The sequence below is a fragment of the Gymnoscopelus braueri genome (assembly GCF_963280865.1).
Source record: "Gymnoscopelus braueri genome assembly, chromosome: 10".
Taxonomy (NCBI): domain Eukaryota; kingdom Metazoa; phylum Chordata; class Actinopteri; order Myctophiformes; family Myctophidae; genus Gymnoscopelus; species Gymnoscopelus braueri.
Genome location: NC_137611.1, coordinates 634976 through 658183, shown reverse-complemented (window position 1 = coordinate 658183; position 23208 = coordinate 634976). Strand labels below are relative to the sequence as shown.

At 46.0% G+C, this 23208-nt stretch overlaps 1 protein-coding gene across 1 annotated transcript in view; it reads left to right on the top strand.

The window, feature by feature from the left end:
- Positions 1-3107: 3107 nt before the first annotated feature.
- The window catches only part of dnah9l (dynein, axonemal, heavy polypeptide 9 like), a gene marked incomplete at both ends in the record, with an annotated part of 232995 nt that continues 212894 nt past the window's right edge, over positions 3108-23208 (top strand). The window contains 6 exons of the mRNA XM_080438924.1: positions 3108-3137; positions 6688-6878; positions 12706-12901; positions 15681-15780; positions 20043-20254; positions 21714-21947. Coding sequence (XP_080295050.1) covers positions 3108-3137; positions 6688-6878; positions 12706-12901; positions 15681-15780; positions 20043-20254; positions 21714-21947 — 963 coding nt within the window. The remainder of the gene's footprint in view (positions 3138-6687; positions 6879-12705; positions 12902-15680; positions 15781-20042; positions 20255-21713; positions 21948-23208) is intronic.

The window sequence follows — 23208 nt, the reverse complement described above, 5'->3', positions numbered from 1 at the left end:
GAGCAAGCTAAAGGGTCGTTGGCCTGGAAAACGTTGAAGACCCCTGGGGGGGGGCAGAGCGTCTTTGACCTGACTGTCTGTAACGTGGAGACACACAGCCATCTAACGTGACCTTTGACCTGACTGTCTGTAACGTGGAGACACACAACCATCTAACGTGACCTTTGACCTGACTGTCTGTAACGTGGAGACACACAACCATCTAACGTGACCTTTGACCTGACTGTCTGTAACGTGGAGACACACAGCCATCTAACGTGACCTTTGACCTGACTGTCTGTAACGTGGAGACACACAACCATCTAACGTGACCTTTGACCTGACTGTCTGTAACGTGGAGACACACAACCATCTAACGTGACCTTTGACCTGACTGTCTGTAACGTGGAGACACACAACCATCTAACGTGACCTTTGACCTGACTGTCTGTAACGTGGAGACACACAACCATCTAACGTGACCTTTGACCTGACTGTCTGTAACGTGGAGACACACAACCATCTAACGTGACCTTTGACCTGACTGTCTGTAACGTGGAGACACACAGCCATCTAACGTGACCTTTGACCTGACTGTCTGTAACGTGGAGACACACAACCATCTAACGTGACCTTTGACCTGACTGTCTGTAACAGGGAGACACACAACCATCTAACGTGACCTTTGACCTGACTGTCTGTAACGTGGAGACACACAACCATCTAACGTGACCTTTGACCTGACTGTCTGTAACAGGGAGACACACAACCATCTAACGTGACCTTTGACCTGACTGTCTGTAACGTGGAGACACACAACCATCTAACGTGACCTTTGACCTGACTGTCTGTAACAGGGAGACACACAACCATCTAACGTGACCTTTGACCTGACTGTCTGTAACGTGGAGACACACAACCATCTAACGTGACCTTTGACCTGACTGTCTGTAACGTGGAGACACACAACCATCTAACGTGACCTTTGACCTGACTGTCTGTAACGTGGAGACACACAGCCATCTAACGTGACCTTTGACCTGACTGTCTGTAACGTGGAGACACACAACCATCTAACGTGACCTTTGACCTGACTGTCTGTAACGTGGAGACACACAACCATCTAACGTGACCTTTGACCTGACTGTCTGTAACGTGGAGACACACAACCATCTAACGTGACCTTTGACCTGACTGTCTGTAACGTGGAGACACACAACCATCTAACGTGACCTTTGACCTGACTGTCTGTAACGTGGAGACACACAACCATCTAACGTGACCTTTGACCTGACTGTAACGTGGAGACACACAACCATCTAACGTGACCTTTGACCTGACTGTCTGTAACAGGGAGACACACAACCATCTAACGTGACCTTTGACCTGACTGTCTGTAACGTGGAGACACACAACCATCTAACGTGACCTTTGACCTGACTGTCTGTAACGTGGAGACACACAGCCATCTAACGTGACCTTTGACCTGACTGTCTGTAACGTGGAGACACACAGCCATCTAACGTGACCTTTGACCTGACTGTCTGTAACGTGGAGACACACAGCCATCTAACGTGACCTTTGACCTGACTGTCTGTAACGTGGAGACACACAACCATCTAACGTGACCTTTGACCTGACTGTCTGTAACGTGGAGACACACAACCATCTAACGTGACCTTTGACCTGACTGTCTGTAACGTGGAGACACACAACCATCTAACGTGACCTTTGACCTGACTGTCTAACGGGGAGACACACAACCATCTAACGTGACCTTTGACCTGACTGTCTGTAACGTGGAGACACACAGCCATCTAACGTGACCTTTGACCTGACTGTCTGTAACGTGGAGACACACAACCATCTAACGTGACCTTTGACCTGACTGTCTGTAACGTGGAGACACACAACCATCTAACGTGACCTTTGACCTGACTGTCTAACGGGGAGACACACAACCATCTAACGTGACCTTTGACCTGACTGTCTGTAACGTGGAGACACACAACCATCTAACGTGACCTTTGACCTGACTGTCTGTAACGTGGAGACACACAGCCATCTAACGTGACCTTTGACCTGACTGTCTGTAACAGGGAGACACACAACCATCTAACGTGACCTTTGACCTGACTGTCTGTAACAGGGAGACACACAACCATCTAACGTGACCTTTGACCTGACTGTCTGTAACGTGGAGACACACAACCATCTAACGTGACCTTTGACCTGACTGTCTGTAACGTGGAGACACACAACCATCTAACGTGACCTTTGACCTGACTGTCTGTAACGTGGAGACACACAACCATCTAACGTGACCTTTGACCTGACTGTCTGTAACGTGGAGACACACAACCATCTAACGTGACCTTTGACCTGACTGTCTGTAACGTGGAGACACACAACCATCTAACGTGACCTTTGACCTGACTGTCTGTAACAGGGAGACACACAACCATCTAACGTGACCTTTGACCTGACTGTCTGTAACGTGGAGACACACAACCATCTAACGTGACCTTTGACCTGACTGTCTGTAACGTGGAGACACACAACCATCTAACGTGACCTTTGACCTGACTGTCTGTAACGTGGAGACACACAACCATCTAACGTGACCTTTGACCTGACTGTCTGTAACGTGGAGACACACAGCCATCTAACGTGACCTTTGACCTGACTGTCTGTAACGTGGAGACACACAACCATCTAACGTGACCTTTGACCTGACTGTCTGTAACAGGGAGACACACAACCATCTAACGTGACCTTTGACCTGACTGTCTGTAACGTGGAGACACACAACCATCTAACGTGACCTTTGACCTGACTGTCTGTAACGTGGAGACACACAACCATCTAACGTGACCTTTGACCTGACTGTCTGTAACGTGGAGACACACAACCATCTAACGGGACTGTGTGTAAATAAGCTGAGACTTATTTGTAGTGCTTTCCATGCGGTTGAAAGCATTGCCGGTGTCGTCCCTGTGTGTGAGGAGACCTCCCCCCCATGGAGGACCAAGCTGCTCTGCCTGCTGAAGAGACGAGTGAAGAGGGTCAGCCCGGACCCCCAGGCCTTCAGACAGCAGCTCAGGCTGGGAGAGATGTCTGCCTTCCCTATGGAGCACCTACCTGTCCTCATCTCTGAGGTATTCTGTGTGTGTGTGTGTGTGTGTGTGTGTGTGTGTGTGTGTGTGTGTGTGTGTGTGTGTAGAAGGAAATAGGCAGGTGTTGTATTTATGAATAACACATTAGTACAATGACTCATATGTATAGATGGTGATGTATTTCATAATTATCTAACATTATGTCACCTGTGTTTTGTCATAACTAGGTTTACCCTGTTTCTTAGGCAGGAGGATGGTATATAGACTATAATACATATAATACATATTGTATATTTATCATTTGTCTAATAATGTATATATCTGTCATTTGTAGACCTGTCATCGTATAGTGTGTATAGTTTCAAAGTACAGATTATTGATGTTTTTTCTACTGTTTAGACGCTGATAGGCTCTTCCTATAGATGACTATTTATATGCATTAGATGTTCTCCTTGTTTACTGTAAATCGCTCTGGATTAAAGGATCATTCCGGACTACGTTTTGCTTACCTTTTTATATGTTATTATATGGTAGGACGAGTGGTACAGTAGAAAAATATCATAACTCCATCCTGAGTCACCGCAGCTACAAACCAGAGCCAACGCTCCATGCTGTAGATCCCCTATTTATATCACAATTTTATTTATTTGTTCATATCTGACTTTCATAATGACAGAAACCTGGCCACAGTGTTTTTGTCCCAAATGGGCCACCGTAGTGTTTACAAGCTGATCACAGGAGAGGGGCTCATCTCTCACACACTGTGGAGGGAGGGGCTCCTCTCACACACTGTGGAGGGAGGGGCTCCTCTCACACACTGTGGAGGGAGGGGCTCCTCTCACACACTGTGGAGGGAGGGGCTCCTCTCACACACTGTGGAGGGAGGGGCTCCTCTCACACACTGTGGAGGGAGGGGCTCCTCTCACACACTGTGGAGGGAGGGGCTCCTCTCACACACTGTGGAGGGAGGGGCTCCTCTCACACACACACTGTGGAGGGAGGGGCTCCTCTCACACACTGTGGAGGGAGGGGCTCCTCTCTCACACACACTGTGGAGGGAGGGGCTCCTCTCACACACTGTGGAGGGAGGGGCTCCTCTCACACACTGTGGAGGGAGGGGCTCCTCTCACACACTGTGAGGGAGGGGCTCCTCTCTCACACACTGTGGAGGGAGGGGCTCCTCTCTCACACACACTGTGGAGGGAGGGGCTCCTCTCACACACTGTGGAGGGAGGGGCTCCTCTCACACACTGTGGAGGGAGGGGCTCCTCTCACACACTGTGGAGGGAGGGGCTCCTCTCACACACTGTGAGGGAGGGGCTCCTCTCACACACACTGTGGAGGGAGGGGCTCCTCTCACACACTGTGAGGGAGGGGCTCCTCTCACACACACTGTGGAGGGAGGGGCTCCTCTCACACACTGTGGAGGGAGGGGCTCCTCTCACACACACTGTGGAGGGAGGGGCTCCTCTCACACACACTGTGGAGGGAGGGGCTCCTCTCACACACTGTGGAGGGAGGGGCTCCTCTCACACACACTGTGGAGGGAGGGGCTCCTCTCACACACACTGTGGAGGGAGGGGCTCCTCTCACACACTGTGAGGGAGGGGCTCCTCTCACACACACTGTGGAGGGAGGGGCTCCTCTCTCACACACTGTGAGGGAGGGGCTCCTCTCACACACTGTGAGGGAGGGGCTCCTCTCTCACACACTGTGGAGGGAGGGGCTCCTCTCACACACACTGTGAGGGAGGGGCTCCTCTCACACACTGTGGAGGGAGGGGCTCCTCTCTCACACACACTGTGAGGGAGGGGCTCCTCTCTCACACACTGTGAGGGAGGGGCTCCTCTCTCACACACTGTGAGGGAGGGGCTCCTCTCTCACACACACTGTGAGGGAGGGGCTCCTCTCTCACACACTGTGAGGGAGGGGCTCCTCTCTCACACACACTGTGAGGGAGGGGCTCCTCTCTCACACACTGTGAGGGAGGGGCTCCTCTCTCTCACACACTGTGAGGGAGGGGCTCCTCTCTCACACACACTGTGAGGGAGGGGCTCCTCTCTCACACACTGTGAGGGAGGGGCTCCTCTCTCTCACACACTGTGAGGGAGGGGCTCCTCTCTCACACACACTGTGAGGGAGGGGCTCCTCTCTCACACACTGTGAGGGAGGGGCTCCTCTCACACACTGTGAGGGAGGGGCTCCTCTCTCACACACTGTGAGGGAGGGGCTCCTCTCACACACTGTGAGGGAGGGGCTCCTCTCTCTCACACACTGTGAGGGAGGGGCTCCTCTCTCACACACACTGTGAGGGAGGGGCTCCTCTCACACACTGTGAGGGAGGGGCTCCTCTCTCACACACTGTGAGGGAGGGGCTCCTCTCTCACACACTGTGAGGGAGGGGCTCCTCTCTCTCACACACTGTGAGGGAGGGGCTCCTCTCTCACACACACTGTGAGGGAGGGGCTCCTCTCTCACACACTGTGAGGGAGGGGCTCCTCTCACACACTGTGAGGGAGGGGCTCCTCTCTCACACACTGTGAGGGAGGGGCTCCTCTCACACACTGTGAGGGAGGGGCTCCTCTCACACACACTGTGGAGGGAGGGGCTCCTCTCACACACACTGTGAGGGAGGGGCTCCTCTCACACACTGTGGAGGGAGGGGCTCCTCTCTCACACACACTGTGAGGGAGGGGCTCCTCTCACACACTGTGAGGGAGGGGCTCCTCTCTCACACACACTGTGAGGGAGGGGCTCCTCTCACACACTGTGGAGGGAGGGGCTCCTCTCTCACACACACTGTGAGGGAGGGGCTCCTCTCACACACTGTGAGGGAGGGGCTCCTCTCACACACTGTGAGGGAGGGGCTCCTCTCACACACACTGTGGAGGGAGGGGCTCCTCTCACACACACTGTGAGGGAGGGGCTCCTCTCACACACTGTGGAGGGAGGGGCTCCTCTCTCACACACACTGTGAGGGAGGGGCTCCTCTCTCACACACACTGTGAGGGAGGGGCTCCTCTCACACACACTGTGGAGGGAGGGGCTCCTCTCACACACACTGTGGACAGGTTTATTATGAAAGTCAGATATGAACAAAGAAATGTAATCGCGATAAAAAAGATGCGATCTAGAGCATGGACCTCATCTTCATCATGGAGCGTCCACTCTGTGGTGACTCAGGACTCAGGATGGAGTTATGAACATGTTCTACTGTAACACTCGTTCTAGGATATAATAATATCATATAAAAGGTAAGAGAAACAAATGCCAAATGCCTGCATTGTAAATTGTCTGTCGTTGTCTCCGCCAAGCCTGCAGCATGGAGGAGAGTATGTTTTCACTTTGTGTGTGTGTGTGTGTCCGTCTGTCACCAGTTGTGATTGGCTAGCGAGACACATGATGACATGATGACATCACTCATATCATACCTACCTGACCTGGTGGAGACCTGTGCTCTGAGGAGCACTTTTTCTCCTTCGTACTGTACTCACTGTGTGTGTGTGTGTGTGTGTGTGTGTGTGTGTGTGTGTGTGTGTGTGTGTGTGTGTGTGTGTGTGTGTGTGTGTGTGTGTGTGTGTGTGTGTTACAGGTGTTGGTGTGTGTGCTGTCCTGCGGTCTGAACCATGAGGAGTACCCCAGGGTGGTGTCCCAGGACATTCACAGACACCTGGAGAAGCTGAGGAGCAGAGTGGTGACGCTGAGGGGCCGAGCCGAGGGCCGCACCCTGCTGCCCTTACCGCTACGCGTGGAGAGGGCTCGAACCGACGACATAGTCCTCAGGTTAGAACCCTTTACTGCCCATACCGCTATGTGTGGAGAGAGGGCTCGAACCAACGACATAGTCCTCAGGCTAGAAGAACCCTTTACTGCCCATACCGCTATGTGTGGAGAGAGGGCTTGAACCGACGACATAGTCCTCAGGTTAGAACCCTTTACTGCCCATACCGCTATGTGTGGAGAGAGGGCTTGAACCGACGACATAGTACTCAGGTTAGAACCCTATACTGTTCATACCGCTATGTGTGGAGAGAGAACCGACGACATAGTACTCAGGTTAGAACCCTGCTGCCCATACCGCTATGTGTGGAGAGAGGGCTTGAACCGACGACATAGTACTCAGGTTAGAACCCTTTACTGCCCATACCGCTATGTGTGGAGAGAGGGCTTGAACCGACGACATAGTACTCAGGTTAGAACCCTTTACTGTTCATACCGCTATGCATGGAGAGAGGGCTCAAACCGACGACATAGTCCTCAGGTTAGAAGAACCCTTTACTGCCCATACCGCTATGTGTGGAGAGAGGGCTTGAACCGACGACATAGTCCTCAGGTTAGAACCCTATACTGCCCATACCGCTATGTGTGGAGAGAGGGCTTGAACCGACGACATAGTACTCAGGTTAGAACCCTTTACTGCCCATACCGCTATGTGTGGAGAGAGGGCTTGAACCAACGACATAGTCCTCAGGTTAGAACCCTATACTGCCCATACCGCTATGTGTGGAGAGAGGGCTTGAACCGACGACATAGTCCTCAGGTTAGAACCCTTTACTGCCCATACCGCTATGTGTGGAGAGAGGGCTTGAACCGACGACATAGTCCTCAGGTTAGAACCCTATACTGCCCATACCGCTATGTGTGGAGAGAGGGCTTGAACCGACGACATAGTCCTCAGGTTAGAACCCTATACTGCCCATACCGCTATGCATGGAGAGAGGGCTTGAACCGACGACATAGTCCTCAGGTTAGAAGAACCCTTTACTGCCCATACCGCTATGTGTGGAGAGAGGGCTCGAACCAACAACATAGTCCTCAGGTTAGTGTGTGTGTGTGTGTGTGTGTGTGTGTGTGTGTGGATGCTACGTCCCTAACTGGTGGTCTAGGGGGGTTAAGGGGGTTAACTGGTGGTCTAGGGGGTTTAAGGGGTTAACTGGTGGTCTAGGGGGGTTAAGGGGGTTAACTGGTGGTCTAGGGGGTTAAGGGGTTAACTGGTGGTCTAAGGGGTTAAGGGGTTAACTAGTGGTCTAGGGGGGTTAAGGGGGTTAACTGGTGGTCTAGGGGGTTAAGGGGTTAACTGGTGGTCTAGGGGGGTTAAGGGGTTAACTGGTGGTCTAGGGGGGTTAAGGGGTTAACTGGTGGTCTAGGGGGGTTAAGGGGTTAACTGGTGGTCTAAGGGGGTTAAGGGGTTAACTGGTGGTCTAGGGGGTTAAGGGGTTAACTGGTGGTCTAGGGGGGTTAAGGGGGTTAACTGGTGGTCTAGGGGGTTAAGGGGTTAACTGGTGGTCTAGGGGGGTTAAGGGGGTTAACTGGTGGTCTAGGGGGTTAAGGGGTTAACTGGTGGTCTAGGGGGGTTAAGGGGGTTAACTGGTGGTCTAGGGGGTTAAGGGGGTTAACTGGTGGTCTAGGGGGTTAAGGGGTTAACTGGTGGTCTAGGGGTTTAAGGGGTTAACTGGTGGTCTAGGGGGGTTAAGGGGGTTAACTGGTGGTCTAGGGGGGTTAAGGGGTTAACTGGTGGTCTAGGGGGGTTAAGGGGGTTAACTGGTGGTCTAGGGGGTTAAGGGGTTAACTGGTGGTCTAGGGGGTTAAGGGGTTAACTGGTGGTCTAGGGGGGTTAAGGGGTTAACTGGTGGTCTAGGGGGGTTAAGGGGTTAACTGGTGGTCTAGGGGGGTTAAGGGGTTAACTGGTGGTCTAGGGGGTTAACTGGTGGTCTAGGGGGGTTAACTGGTGGTCTAGGGGGGTTAAGGGTTTTAACTGGTGGTCTAGGGGGTTAACTGGTGGTCTAGGGGGTTAAGGGGGTTAACTGGTGGTCTAGGGGGTTAAGGGGGTTAACTGGTGGTCTAAGGGATAATAACATCCAGTGAAAAGAATGGAGGAAACTGATGGATGAAATGAATAACGATGACGATCCACAGAAAATAAATTCAACCTGGATGTAAACAAACAATGTCTCTGTGGAAGGACGAGTCTCTCTTCTTTCAACCGGAAGAAAAACATTGTAACCGTGATCGTCCATTCTGTAGTTATCGGCAGTTGAATATGGCTCGTTTTCACCAAAAACAACTGATCAGGAAAATAAATCTGAGATAAGTCAAGGAAGTCAAGGCATCAGGGCGCCATAGGTTGGCGAATCACTACAAACATGATTTGTTTAAAAGGACGCAATATTGCGTCTTAGGCAGTTAATATGTTAATAAAGAGCCTTAACTAAAAATGAGCATGTGATTCATAAGTGAATATGTATATCACATATATTAATGAGGAGACATTACAGGAAAAAGGCCTGATTCTGAACTGAATGATCATAATAGTCCAGCAGTATCAGAGACACTTCACCCACCTCTCGTTTTCCCTGTTTATTCAGTGTTTGTGTTTCAAAGAGTGGAGTGAGCTTCTGTTCCCCCTGTGTCATGACATCACTCTATCACATTATTATCCAATCAGCATGCAGCTGTGACGTAACAACTTACGAGAGTTTGCGGCTATATAAATGAGCGTTTTGCTGCTGCACCGACACTTTGAGAAGAGCGAACCCGCGATGAGAACCGAAGAATTGAACGTTAGTCACAGCGATGGTTGACGCTTGGAAAGTCGGTGTCGTGGCGGCGGCAGCAGCGGCGACAACGCTGATGATCGGTTACTCTTATGTGCGGAAATTTGAGGAAATGAAGCAGACCTGCTTCCAACTGATGGAAGAAAAGGATGTTTGGGAAGAGGAGAGACTCCGGTTCTATCAAGAAATGGAAGTTTTGTCAGGAAACGATTTCTACGCAGAGCAGGAGATGGAGGAGGAAGAGAGGGACTTGATGTCATCATCACATGTGTGTGGCCTCCCCCTGGACCCCAACACGGCACACAGAAACCCCCCTCCGTCCGACAACAACACCTATGTGACGGAGAACCATCCTTATCATCCTCACAGATTTGACTCCTGGGAACAGGTTCTGTGTGCAGAGGGTCTGACCGGATGCCGTTACTGGGAGGTAGAGTGGCGCGAAACGGTTTCTGTAGCCGTGACGTACCGAGGAGTCGGCTCCAGCGAAACGGATTTTAGCGACATTCTGTTTGGTCACAAGGACAAGTCCTGGAGCCTGGAATGTCACCGTGGTCTCCATGGTAACAGCTATACCGCCTGCCACAACGGGGTGAGGACTGTCCTCCCCGTCCTTCCCTCTGACTCCAACAGAGTGGGAGTGTATCTGGACAGTCCTGCTGGCACTCTGACCTTCTACAGAGTCTTCCCAGAGAAGTTGACACAGCTGTACACCTTCCGGTCCATATTCACTCAACCCCTCTACCCCGGGTTCAGGGTGTTAGACTTCACGTTGTCTATGTGTCAGGAAGAGGCCGAACAGTAGCATCCTTTTGCCTTGGAGGAACACTTTGAAATGATAGTTAACTCTGCAGGATCACGGCACGCACACAAGCAGGCAGGCATGCACACAGCATGTAGACCAGGTTGACTTGACACAGTCCTAGACAGCCAGGTGCAGCAGCCAAGCCTGATGAAGACCCTAAATGAGCAGGGGAGAGGAACGGACCAGGATCACTTTCAAAACGAACTCCAGAAGAGAACCAGGAGCTAGATGGTGGAATTGAAGATCAGCCCCCCCTCTGGCCACTAGAAGTCACCCCTCCATAGATAGAGGAACACGGATGTGGGACAGGAATGTGCAAGCAGAATGTCTTCCAAAGGCAGCATGTTCTTCTAAGCAGACATGCTTAGTGTAGCAGTAGTGTCTCTGCCTGTTGACCAAAAGCCTAATATCTCCCCCGGTCAAGGGGGGAATTCCCCTTCAGGCTAGTGGTTAAGATGTTTGATTTCCACGCAGGAGACCCGGGTTCGAATCCCAGGCGTCACATTAGCGTCATGTTCAGGAACCACGGGTTGATGCGTGGCGGTGCCTACGTGTGACCTTGTCACAATGTGCTTTCAGTCATATATCGCAGTTTTACTTCCAGCTTACCTTCAGAAGCTTCACTGATATTTTCTGTAGTCCTCGTCGTCTTGTACACAGGAAGCTGTCATTCGCCTATAATGCCACGCCCAAAATAGGGACACCAGGTTGAAGACGTGCTCATGGTGAAAGGTGAAAGCTCTCATACTTAGTTTTTTTTAGAACACTGAAGCATTGTCATGCAGTGTCTTGTATTTTTCGCCATTCATTCTTCCTTTAATTCTAACACGATGCCCCTGTACCTACGGAGGAAAGGAAAGCCTCCCCACAGCACCATACCTCTAAGGAATGGCCAGTGTTAGGTTATCTCCACACAGCACCATACCCCTAAGGAATGGCCAGTGTTAGGTTATCTCCACACAGCACCATACCCCTAAGGAATGGCCAGTGTTAGGTTATCTCCACACAGCACAAGGAATGGCCAGTGTTAGGTTATCTCCACACAGCACAAGGAATGGCCAGTGTTAGGTTTGCTCCACACAGCACCATACCACCAAGGAATGGCCAGTGTTAGGTTTGCTCCACACAGCACCATACCCCTAAGGAATGGCCAGTGTTAGGTTTGCTCCACACAGCACCATACCACCAAGGAATGGCCAGTGTTAGGTTTGCTCCACACAGCACCATCTCCACACATTGCATCTCCAGAACCTTGAACCAGAGCTGGTTAGCTGGGTCACTCTTATGCTTTCTGGCAAACTCCAGACATTCTTAGATTTTCTTTTTTTTATTGAATAATGAGTTATTTCTCTTCTTCACCCTTACTTACAGTACATGCTAGATTTGTGCAGAGCTCTTCATATGGCTGACTTGTAGGTAAATGGTAAAACATTTTTACTCCATTCATGGCTACTGAACTCAGGGGCTTATCTATGTTCCCATGTTCTTACGGGTCCTCAGGGCAGTTGAACACATGTTCCATCATTTCAATATTCTGTAAACTCTTCTAAATGTTTTACCATTTACCCTCTAGGCTTTATGGTCTACTTAATACGTATAAATCGTGTGATTAAATCACCTACGATGGCATTACTGCTGTGGCAGTTGTCATGTGACGAAGTGATACGTCACAACTCGTAAACTCTGTTATCATGGTCTTGTCTTTACCGCTGTGTTGTAACGGTTCCAGTGCATTTCTTCTGACAGATCTCAGGAATGTCCGACTTTCCATATACTGAACACACATCAACACATTGTGAGCTTGTTGTGTGATGTGTCCTATGACCAAATATATAGAGTTTAAGGGAATAGTTTCTTCTGTTTTCCTGTAACACCTTAAACCCTGGTTGTCATGTTTCTCAGATCTACTGGTTGGCCACCCAGTAGAGTTATAAGATGATCTAATGAGTAGATCCTCTTAGCCTTGGCACTTCAGTGGAACATCGGCGGATAGTCCAAGCCTTGTCACAGAGAAAGGGGGGCATTATCTGCCAGGTGTGAACTGGTCTCATTTCACACCTGGCAAATCAGGCAGGACAAGAGTGAAGAGGTCAGATGTCATGTCTGTAATCTGATTTTAACAAGTCCCCAGGACATTTTGTGTTATCCCTTTAGCGTTAATGTCTTACTGTACCACCTACATTTCTGATGAATAAAGTATTCAGTCGATCAAATGATCTTATCTTATGGCATGGTACCTTATCCTCCTCAGCTCCAGTGGCTGGCCGGTGGACAGTGGTCTGCTGTACTCCATAGAGACCCTGGTGGTCCAGTGGTCGGGTCAGATCTGGAGCGTGTTGAAGAAGGACTCTGGTCTGGCCCTGGAGAAGGGGGACCACCCCGGACCCTCTGTGGAGCTCCAGTTCTGGTCGGCTCAGAAGGAGAACCTGCAGGGCATCCAGGCTCAGGTAGGACGGAGCAGAGGGATAATCATCATTTCAACCAATCCCGTTCCTTAAAGGACCACTTCACCCATTTTCAACCTATCTTCATATAATAGGTCCTCACTAATGCTCATTATTATATTATGTCTTATCTTCATATAATAGGTCCTCATTAATGCTCATTATAATATTATGTCTTATCTTCATATAATAGGTCCTCACTAATGCTCATTATTATATTATATCTTATCTTCATATAATTGGTCCTCATTAATGCTCATTATAATATTATGTCTTATCTTCATATAATAGGTCCTCACTAATGCTCATTATTATATTATATCTTATCTTCATATAATTGGTCCTCATTAATGCTCATTATAATATTATATTATATCTTATCTGCATATAATTGGTCCTCATTAATGCTCATTATAATATTATATTATATCTTATCTTCATATAATTGGTCCTCATTAATGCTCATTATAATATTATATTATATCTTATCTGCATATAATTGGTCCTCATTAATGCTCATTATAATATTATATTATATCTTATCTGCATATAATTGGTCCTCATTAATGCTCATTATAATATTATATTATATCTTATCTTCATATAATTGGTCCTCATTAATGCTCATTATAATATTATATTATTTCTTATCATCATATAATTGGTCCTCATTAATGCTCATTATAATATTATATTATATCTTATCTTCATATAATTGGTCCTCATTAATGCTCATTATAATATTATATTATATCTTATCATCATATAATTGGTCCTCATTAATGCTCATTATAATATTATATTATATCTTATCTTCATATAATTGGTCCTCATTAATGCTCATTATAATATTATATTATTTCTTATCATCATATAATTGGTCCTCATTAATGCTCATTATAATATTATATTATATCTTATCAGCATATAATTGGTCCTCATTAATGCTCATTATAATATTATATTATATCTTATCTTCATATAATTGGTCCTCATTAATGCTCATTATAATATTATATTATATCTTATCATCATATAATTGGTCCTCATTAATGCTCATTATAATATTATATTATATCTTATCATCATATAATTGGTCCTCATTAATGCTCATTATAATATTATATTATATCTTATCATCATATAATTGGTCCTCATTAATGCTCATTATAATATTATATTATATCTTATCTTCATATAATTGGTCCTCATTAATGCTCATTATAATATTATATTATTTCTTATCATCATATAATTGGTCCTCATTAATGCTCATTATAATATTATATTATATCTTATCATCATATAATTGGTCCTCATTAATGCTCATTATAATATTATATTATATCTTATCTTCATATAATTGGTCCTCATTAATGCTCATTATAATATTATATTATATCTTATCTGCATATAATTGGTCCTCATTAATGCTCATTATAATATTATATTATATCTTATCTTCATATAATTGGTCCTCATTAATGCTCATTATAATATTATATTATTTCTTATCATCATATAATTGGTCCTCATTAATGCTCATTATAATATTATATTATATCTTATCATCATATAATTGGTCCTCATTAATGCTCATTATAATATTATATTATATCTTATCTTCATATAATTGGTCCTCATTAATGCTCATTATAATTTTATATTATTTCTTATCATCATATAATTGGTCCTCATTAATGCTCATTATAATATTATATTATATCTTATCATCATATAATTGGTCCTCATTAATGCTCATTATAATATGCCACCATGTCTGTCTACTCAGTCTGTGTCTCAGAGGGCTGTGCACAGTTCAGAAACCTGCCTACCATTGACATCATCGATGGGGAATCCAAGCTTATGTTACCAAGCTATAATGGAAGCCATTGTTCTCGCGTTAATAAAAAATGAAATACAGGCTCCACCTCCAACGTATTCAGCTGCCCGTCTGCTCACCAGCACCAGCTCCAGAGATCATATTACACAGGTCCTCCTCCGCCTTCACTGGCTCCCTGTCAAACAAAGAATCCACTTCAAAATCCTACTCACCACCTACAAGGCTCTGAACAATCTGTCTCCTCCCCCTACCTCTGTCTCCTCCCCCTACCTCTGTCTCCTCCCCCTACCTCTGTCTCCTCCCCCTACCTCTTCCACCTTCCCAAACCTCATGCCCCCTCCCCCCCTCCCTCAGGTCTGGTGACGCCAACCTCCTGGGGTGACGCCAACCTCCTACGGAGTACCGTACCTGGGGGTCCCCAGGACCAAGTACCGTTCCTGGAGGACCCCAGGACCAAGTACCGTTCCTGGAGGTCCCCAGGACCAAGTACCGTTCCTAGAGGTCCCCAGGACCAAGTACCGTACCTGGGGGTCCCCAGGACCAAGTACCGTACCTGGGGGTCCCCAGGACCAAGTACCGTACCTGGGGGGCGATCAGGCTTTTGCTTCCCCAACCCTGTGGAATGCACTCCCAATACTCTCAGAGAATCCCCCCCCCCCCCACCACCAAACCATGAAAACCTCCCTCAAGCCCCACCTCTTCAATATGTCTTTCCCCAGCTAACTCCACCCCCCCCTCCCCCCTCTTCTCATAATTCCACTGTTTTCATTGATTTTATTCCTTAAAAAAGTCTTAGCCTTTTCTTAGTGTTTTTAATCCTAATAAAGTTGATTTTCTTTAGTTGTTTTATCCTCCCCCCATTTATACCGTCTTTATATATTTGAGATATTATTATTATTATTATTATTATTATTATTATTGTTATTATTGTTATTACAGATCCAGAGCTCTAAGGTAGAACACATCATGGAGATCCTGAGGACGGTCCAGAGCAGCTACTATCCTTCTTTCAACGACATCTGTCTGAAGGTCGACCAAGGTAGAGCTTATAGATCTGATGTCACAATCACTGCATCACGGTAGAGCTGTTATAGCCTAACCCTAACCTTAAGGTAGAGCTGTTATAGCCTAACCCTAACCCTAACCTTAAGGTAGAGCTTATAGATCTGATGTCACAATCACTGAATAATCATCTAATAGCAATGATTTGAGATAATCACAATATGATGTTTTGCATATTCGTCATAATCGTTTCCATGTTGAAACATGCATACCTTTCATAATGACAATAATACAAAAGAATAGTGGAAATAGCAGATCTACAAACTCACAACTTGATGTGAGCCGCCTTGACACTCACTGCAGCACACGAGAGCCTGGGGACTACAGGGTTAATTTAGTTTTACTTAAACTATGACCACTACTTAAAAGTAGTTTTTTTCACTGACTAAAACTAAAACTAGATAAAGACTAAGCTATAATGACTAAAACTATGACTAAACATATTGACAATTTCATCAACAAATAAAAAAGTAGACAAAAATATAGTGGAGAAGAGATCCAGTAGATTACTTAGACAAGTCATTGATCAGATTCTTTTTGGCCATAAACCAGGCATTACGACCATTAAGGCCTGCAACCAGTATAAACCAGTCTAAACCAGTATAAACCAGGCATTACGACCATTAAGGCCTGCAACCAGTCTAAACCAGTCTAAACCAGTCTAAACCAGGCATTAATAATAATAATAATAATAATAATAATAAACTTTATTTGTATAGCACCTTTCATGACATGAAATGCAGCTCAAAGTGCTTTACAGAGCAAGGATACAATTACAGTTAGAACCAATTTAACAATAAAGCAAACAAAAATAAAATAAAATAAAATAAAAGCAGTAAAATGCAGTAAAATGCAGTGGCCCTCGCCACTACACAACTACAACACAAATGGATATAACTTAAATGTAGTGGCCACTGCCCTCTACAACACAGCTAAAGAAATATCCACACTTCACACAATTGCCAATATTACATGTGTACCTTGTGTACCTTAGTAATATATCTTCACACAATTGTCAATATTACACCTTAGTAATATATTTTCACTTAGTAATATTACACCTTAGTAATATATTTTCACCATGTTTACCACGTGTGGACTAGCCCAGGGGATCTGCTAACTTATCACATCCAAACCACACACCGTACACCCCTGAGAATGATATCGGGGTTATACAAGATATATAGAATAAACATAGACAAAAGGATCTGCCCTGGAGGGTCCACAACGTGTCGACGTGCTAAAATTAAAATAAAATAAAATAAAAGCAGTAAAATGCAGTAAAATGCAGTGGCCCTCGCCACAACAAAAATTACGACCATTAAGGCCTGCAACCAGTCGACCAAATCAACTGTAAATCCAGCGCGGTGCATCCGGCTTTGTCCAGCGTCTATACTGACATGGTGGGGCTAAGATATGGCCTTGTCATTCCGCGGCCTTTGTTGACCCCGCAGCAGCTGGGTGACCTTGCCCAGCAACACGCTCTGCTCAAGAAGAGGAACAAGGCCAATCAGGTCACGGCTGCTGTTGACACCAGCTCTGCTCCTTGATGCTACCAGTCACAACACAGCCACAACTTCCTCTTTTGCAGTGACCTGCTAAGAACTGTACTTTTTGCTCACATGACCAACTTGCCCTGGCAACAGCTGAAATGTTTTAACTGGTAGAAGGAAAAACCATATTAGGTTTGGCTATTGAAATAATCTAACCAGCACCATATAAGGTTAAGCTACTGAAATGATCTCACCCGGAGGGAGGCGATTCCATATTTGGTGTGTTGGATGGAGCCAAAATTGTATAAATACTGCTGTATATCTCTGTTCTGGGGGGGTTTGGTAGAGAAGCTTGTGCGAGGTGTCACTTGTTTGTGCCTTTTACCGGGCGACGGACATAGCCTTGCGCGGACTTCTCCCATTTTAGCTCTCTCTGATTAGTTCCTTTTGGCGGCCACACTGCAACGAGGTTGCGGGGAGCGATAGTAGATTCTGCTGTATTCGACTGGGACCTTGGCATTGCCCATAATCTGGTTGAATAAACAGAGAATTTTGTCAGCTCCTAGCATTACCGATTGCTGGGTCGCCTAATCTTAGGTAGCCTTATTGCATGGGAAATGATAGATTATTTCCAGATCTGGTCTGGGGATGTGTTTGTCATTGACCGTGTAATTCGCAGGAATTGAGGAATATTATCCAGATTTGACATTCAAACAAGAATTCATGGCATTGCCCGTATCTTGGTTGAATTAAAGGGATACTTCACTCTCGGGCCGGGGACACATTTAAAAAAAATATTAAAAATAAATGAAAAAAGTTATGGAAAATTCATGGCCCCCTCACACATTAGTAGGACACTCTAATGCGTGAGGGGGCCATGAATTTTCCATAACTTTTTTCATTTATTTTTAATATTTTTTTTAAAGGTGTCCCCGGCCCTAAAGTGAAGTATCCCTTTAAGTTGGATTGTGGGGATATTTTTCTGTCTGTGCCAGGCACCTTAGATTTAGGAAATGAGGAGATAGAGCTTAGGGGTCTGTTGTCTGTCTTATCAGAAAATCTGCCTTTTCATACATATATTTGTATTATTGCTAAAAGCCTGTATTAGCTTGAGTGTTAAATAAAAACCCTTTTCTACGAGAGAAGTCTTAAGAGGATTTCTTCATACGAGCTTCTCGATCTTATCAACGGACACTTTGGTGAGTGAGAGAATAATTATGCAACAGAGGTTACTATAATTAGAAATAGGCATTTTAGAGTGTGTTTCCTAGTGCAGAGAGGTTAATAGTTTCACAGCTACATTTGGTCTGAAAACTTCTCGGCGCGGGGCATGCGCTATCTGGGGTGCAACGGCACAGTTACACTTATTGGGTTTAAATTCATAGGGTTTATAGGTTTTGCTGAAACTAACGAAGGTAGTAGAAATTAGGAGTATTTTAGTTTCTTCTATTGTCGTCAGGCCATTACAATACGAACGGGAAGCCGGGCGGGGAGGAGGAGGAGGGTAGTATCGGTCATTAGACGTACTCCTACGGGATGGGGGGGGGAGGGGGGACCCTGTCAGCAGGGAATGTTGGGCGGGAGGAGTAGGACGATAAGGCTCTAGGTCCTCCCTGTGGGGGCTCCTCACTGACAGGTGAGTCAGTAACATACACCAGCAACACAGTAATGTGTCTGGAGAGGAACTAATTGGCATAACGACTAAACTGGGGAGAAAAGTGGGTTTTACAAAGAAGTGAACTCTGTTTTGTTGTGTCCTGTGTGTTATAGAGGTTCTGTTTTGTTGTCCTGTGTGTTATAGAGGTTCTGTTTTGTTGTGTCCTGTGTGTTATAGAGGTTCTGTTTTGTTGTCCTGTGTGTTATAGAGGTTCTGTTTTGTTGTGTCCTGTGTGTTATAGAGGTTCTGTTTTGTTGTGTCCTGTGTGTTATAGAGGTTCTGTTTTGTTGTGTCCTGTGTGTTATAGAGGTTCTGTTTTGTTGTGTCCTGTGTGTTATAGAGGTTCTGTTTTGTTGTGTCCTGTGTGTTATAGAGGTTCTGTTTTGTTGTCCTGTGTGTTATAGAGGTTCTGTTTTGTTGTGTCCTGTGTGTTATAGAGGTTCTGTTTTGTTGTGTCCTGTGTGTTATAGAGGTTCTGTTTTGTTGTCCTGTGTGTTATAGAGGTTCTGTTTTGTTGTGTCCTGTGTGTTATAGAGGTTCTGTTTTGTTGTGTCCTGTGTGTTATAGAGGTTCTGTTTTGTTGTCCTGTGTGTTATAGAGGTTCTGTTTTGTTGTGTCCTGTGTGTTATAGAGGTTCTGTTTTGTTGTCCTGTGTGTTATAGAGGTTCTGTTTTGTTGTTCTGTGTGTTATAGAGGTTCTGTTTTGTTGTCCTGTGTGTTATAGAGGTTCTGTTTTGTTGTGTCCTGTGTGTTATAGAGGTTCTGTTTTGTTGTGTCCTGTGTGTTATAGAGGTTCTGTTTTGTTGTCCTGTGTGTTATAGAGGTTCTGTTTTGTTGTTCTGTGTGTTATAGAGGTTCTGTTTTGTTGTCCTGTGTGTTATAGAGGTTCTGTTTTGTTGTCCTGTGTGTTATAGAGGTTCTGTTTTGTTGTTCTGTGTGTTATAGAGGTTCTGTTTTGTTGTCCTGTGTGTTATAGAGGTTCTGTTTTGTTGTGTCCTGTGTGTTATAGAGGTTCTATATATATATCTATATATAGTAGTATAATAGTCTATAGTATAGTATATAGTTATAGTGTCCTGTGTGCTACAGCGGTTCTGGAGGCCGAGGACATTGAGCTTCACCTGCGTCCTCTGAGGAGGCTGATCAGCAGCTTTGAGGAGAGGAGCTTCTCCCAGACGGAGGTTCTTCTGCCTCCTCTGTTCCACAGCCTGAGTCTGATCTGGAGCCGCTCTGCCTTCTACTGCTGCCCTCAGCGCATGGTGGTCCTGCTCCGAGAACTGCAGAACCTGCTCATAGACAAGGTGTGTGTGTGTGTGTGTGTGTGTGTGTGTGTGTGTGTGTGTGTGTGTGTGTGTGTGTGTGTGTGTGTGTGTGTGTGTGTGTGTGTGTGTGTGTGTGTGTGTGTGTGTGTGTGTGTGTGTGTGTGTGTGTGTGTGTGTGTGTGTGTGTGTGTGTCTGTTCTATGTGTGTCTAACATGTACGTACTGTCCCCCAGGAATGGGAGGAGCCTATGTGTGGTTAACATGTATGTATTGTCCTCTAGGCTGTGGTGTATCTCCTCCCACAGGAATGGGAGGAGCCTATGTGTATTTAACATGTATGTATTGTCCTCTAGGTGGTGGTGTATCTCCTCCCACAGGAAGGGGAGGAGCCTATGTGTATTTATCATGTATGTATTGTCCTCTAGGTGGTGGTGTATCTCCTCCCACAGGAAGGGGAGGAGCCTACAGTATATGTATTTAACATGTATGTACTGTCCTCTAGGCGGTGGTGTATCTCCTCCCACAGGAAGGGGAGGAGCCTATGTGTGGTTAACATGTATGTACTGTCCTCTAGGCGGTGGTGTATCTCCTCCCACAGGAAGGGGAGGAGCCTATGTGTGGTTAACATGTACGTACTGTCCTCTAGGCGGTGGTGTATCTCCTCCCACACAGGAAGGGGTGGAGCCTATGTGTATTTAACATTTATGTATTGTCCTCTAGGCGGTGGTGTATCTCCTCCCAGAGGAGCTGTTTAAGATGGAGCTGGAGGAAGGGGTGGAGCCTATGTGTATTTAACATGTATGTATTGTCCTCTAGGCGGTGGTGTATCTCCTCCCAGAGGAAGGGGAGGAGCCTATGTGTATTTAACATGTATGTATTGTCCTCTAGGCGGTGGTGTATCTCCTCCCACAGGAAGGGGAGGAGCCTATGTGTATTTAACATGTATGTACTGTCCTCTAGGCGGTGGTGTATCTCCTCCCACAGGAAGGGGAGGAGCCTATGTGTATTTAACATGTATGTATTGTCCTCTAGGCGGTGGTGTATCTCCTCCCACAGGAAGGGGTGGAGCCTATGTGTGGTTAACATGTATGTATTGTCCTCTAGGCGGTGGTGTATCTCCTCCCACAGGAAGGGGAGGAGCCTACAGTATGTGTATTTAACATGTATGTATTGTCCTCTAGGCGGTGGTGTATCTCCTCCCACAGGAAGGGGAGGAGCCTACAGTATGTGTGGTTAACATGTATGTATTGTCCTCTAGGCGGTGGTGTATCTCCTCCCACAGGAAGGGGAGGAGCCTATGTGTGGTTAACATGTATGTATTGTCCTCTAGGCGGTGGTGTATCTCCTCCCAGAGGAGCTGTTTAAGATGGAGCTGGAGGAAGGGGAGGAGCCTATGTGTGGTTAACATGTATGTACTGTCCTCTAGGCGGTGGTGTATCTCCTCCCACAGGAAGGGGAGGAGCCTATGTGTATTTAACATGTACGTATTGTCCTCTAGGCGGTGGTGTATCTCCTCCCAGAGGAGCTGTTTAAGATGGAGCTGGAGGAAGGGGTGGAGCGGGTGCAGGTCAGCATCTCTGTGCTGCGGAGCTTCAAGCGTCTGTTCCACCTCCATCGGCAGAAGATCCACAGCTACTACGACCCCGGACAGACGGTCAGGCACTGGGACTTCCCCGCTAGGCTGGTGTTCCAACGCTCTGACCGCATCATGGAGAGACTGCTGATGATAGAGGTGTGTGTGTGTGTGTGTGTGTGTGTGTGTGTGTGTGTGTGTGTGTGTGTGTGTGTGTGTGTGTGTGTGTGTGTGTGTGTGTGTGTGTGTGTGTGTGTGTGTGTGTGTGTGTGTGTGTGTGTGTGTGTGTTTAGAAATAAGGTGTATGAACATAGCAGCTGGTATACAGATCAATATAAATATATATATATATATATTGTGGCCAGATGCACATCAATATGTGGTTCCTTAAAATGAAAATGTTAGAGAAGCACTGATCTGAATTCATAGAAGAACTAGAGCATCATTATGGTGCTAACCTTCAGATGAAGAACTAGACCATCATTATGGTGCTAACCTTTTGATGAAGAACTAGAGCATCATTATGGTGCTAACCTTCAGATGAAGAACTAGACCATCATTATGGTGCTAACCTTCAGATGAAGAACTAGACCATCATTATGGAGCTAACCTTCAGATGAAGAACTAGAGCATCATTATGGAGCTAACCTTCAGATGAAGAACTAGACCATCATTATGGAGCTAACCTTCAGATGAAGAACTAGACCATCATTATGATGCTAACCTTCAGATGAAGAACTAGACCATCATTATGGAGCTAACCTTCAGATGAAGAACTAGAGCATCATTATGGAGCTAACCTTCAGATGAAGAACTAGAGCATCATTATGGTGCTAACCTTCAGATGAAGAACTAGACCATCATTATGGTGAAGAACTAGACCATCATTATGGTGAAGAACTAGACCATCATTATGGTGCTAACCTTCAGATGAAGAACTAGAGCATCATTATGGTGCTAACCTTCAGATGAAGAACTAGACCATCATTATGGTGCTAACCTTCAGATGAAGAACTAGACCATCATTATGGAGCTAACCTTCAGATGAAGAACTAGAGCATCATTATGGTGCTAACCTTCAGATGAAGAAGTAGACCATCATTATGGTGCTAACCTTCAGATGAAGAACTAGAGCATCATTATGGAGCTAACCTTCAGATGAAGAACTAGACCATCATTATGGTGCTAACCTTCAGATGAAGAACTAGACCATCATTATGGTGCTAACCTTCAGATGAAGAACTAGACCATCATTATGGAGCTAACCTTCAGATGAAGAACTAGACCATCATTATGGAGCTAACCTTCAGATGAAGAACTAGACCATCATTATGATGCTAACCTTCAGATGAAGAACTAGACCATCATTATGATGCTAACCTTCAGATGAAGAACTAGACCATCATTATGATGCTAACCT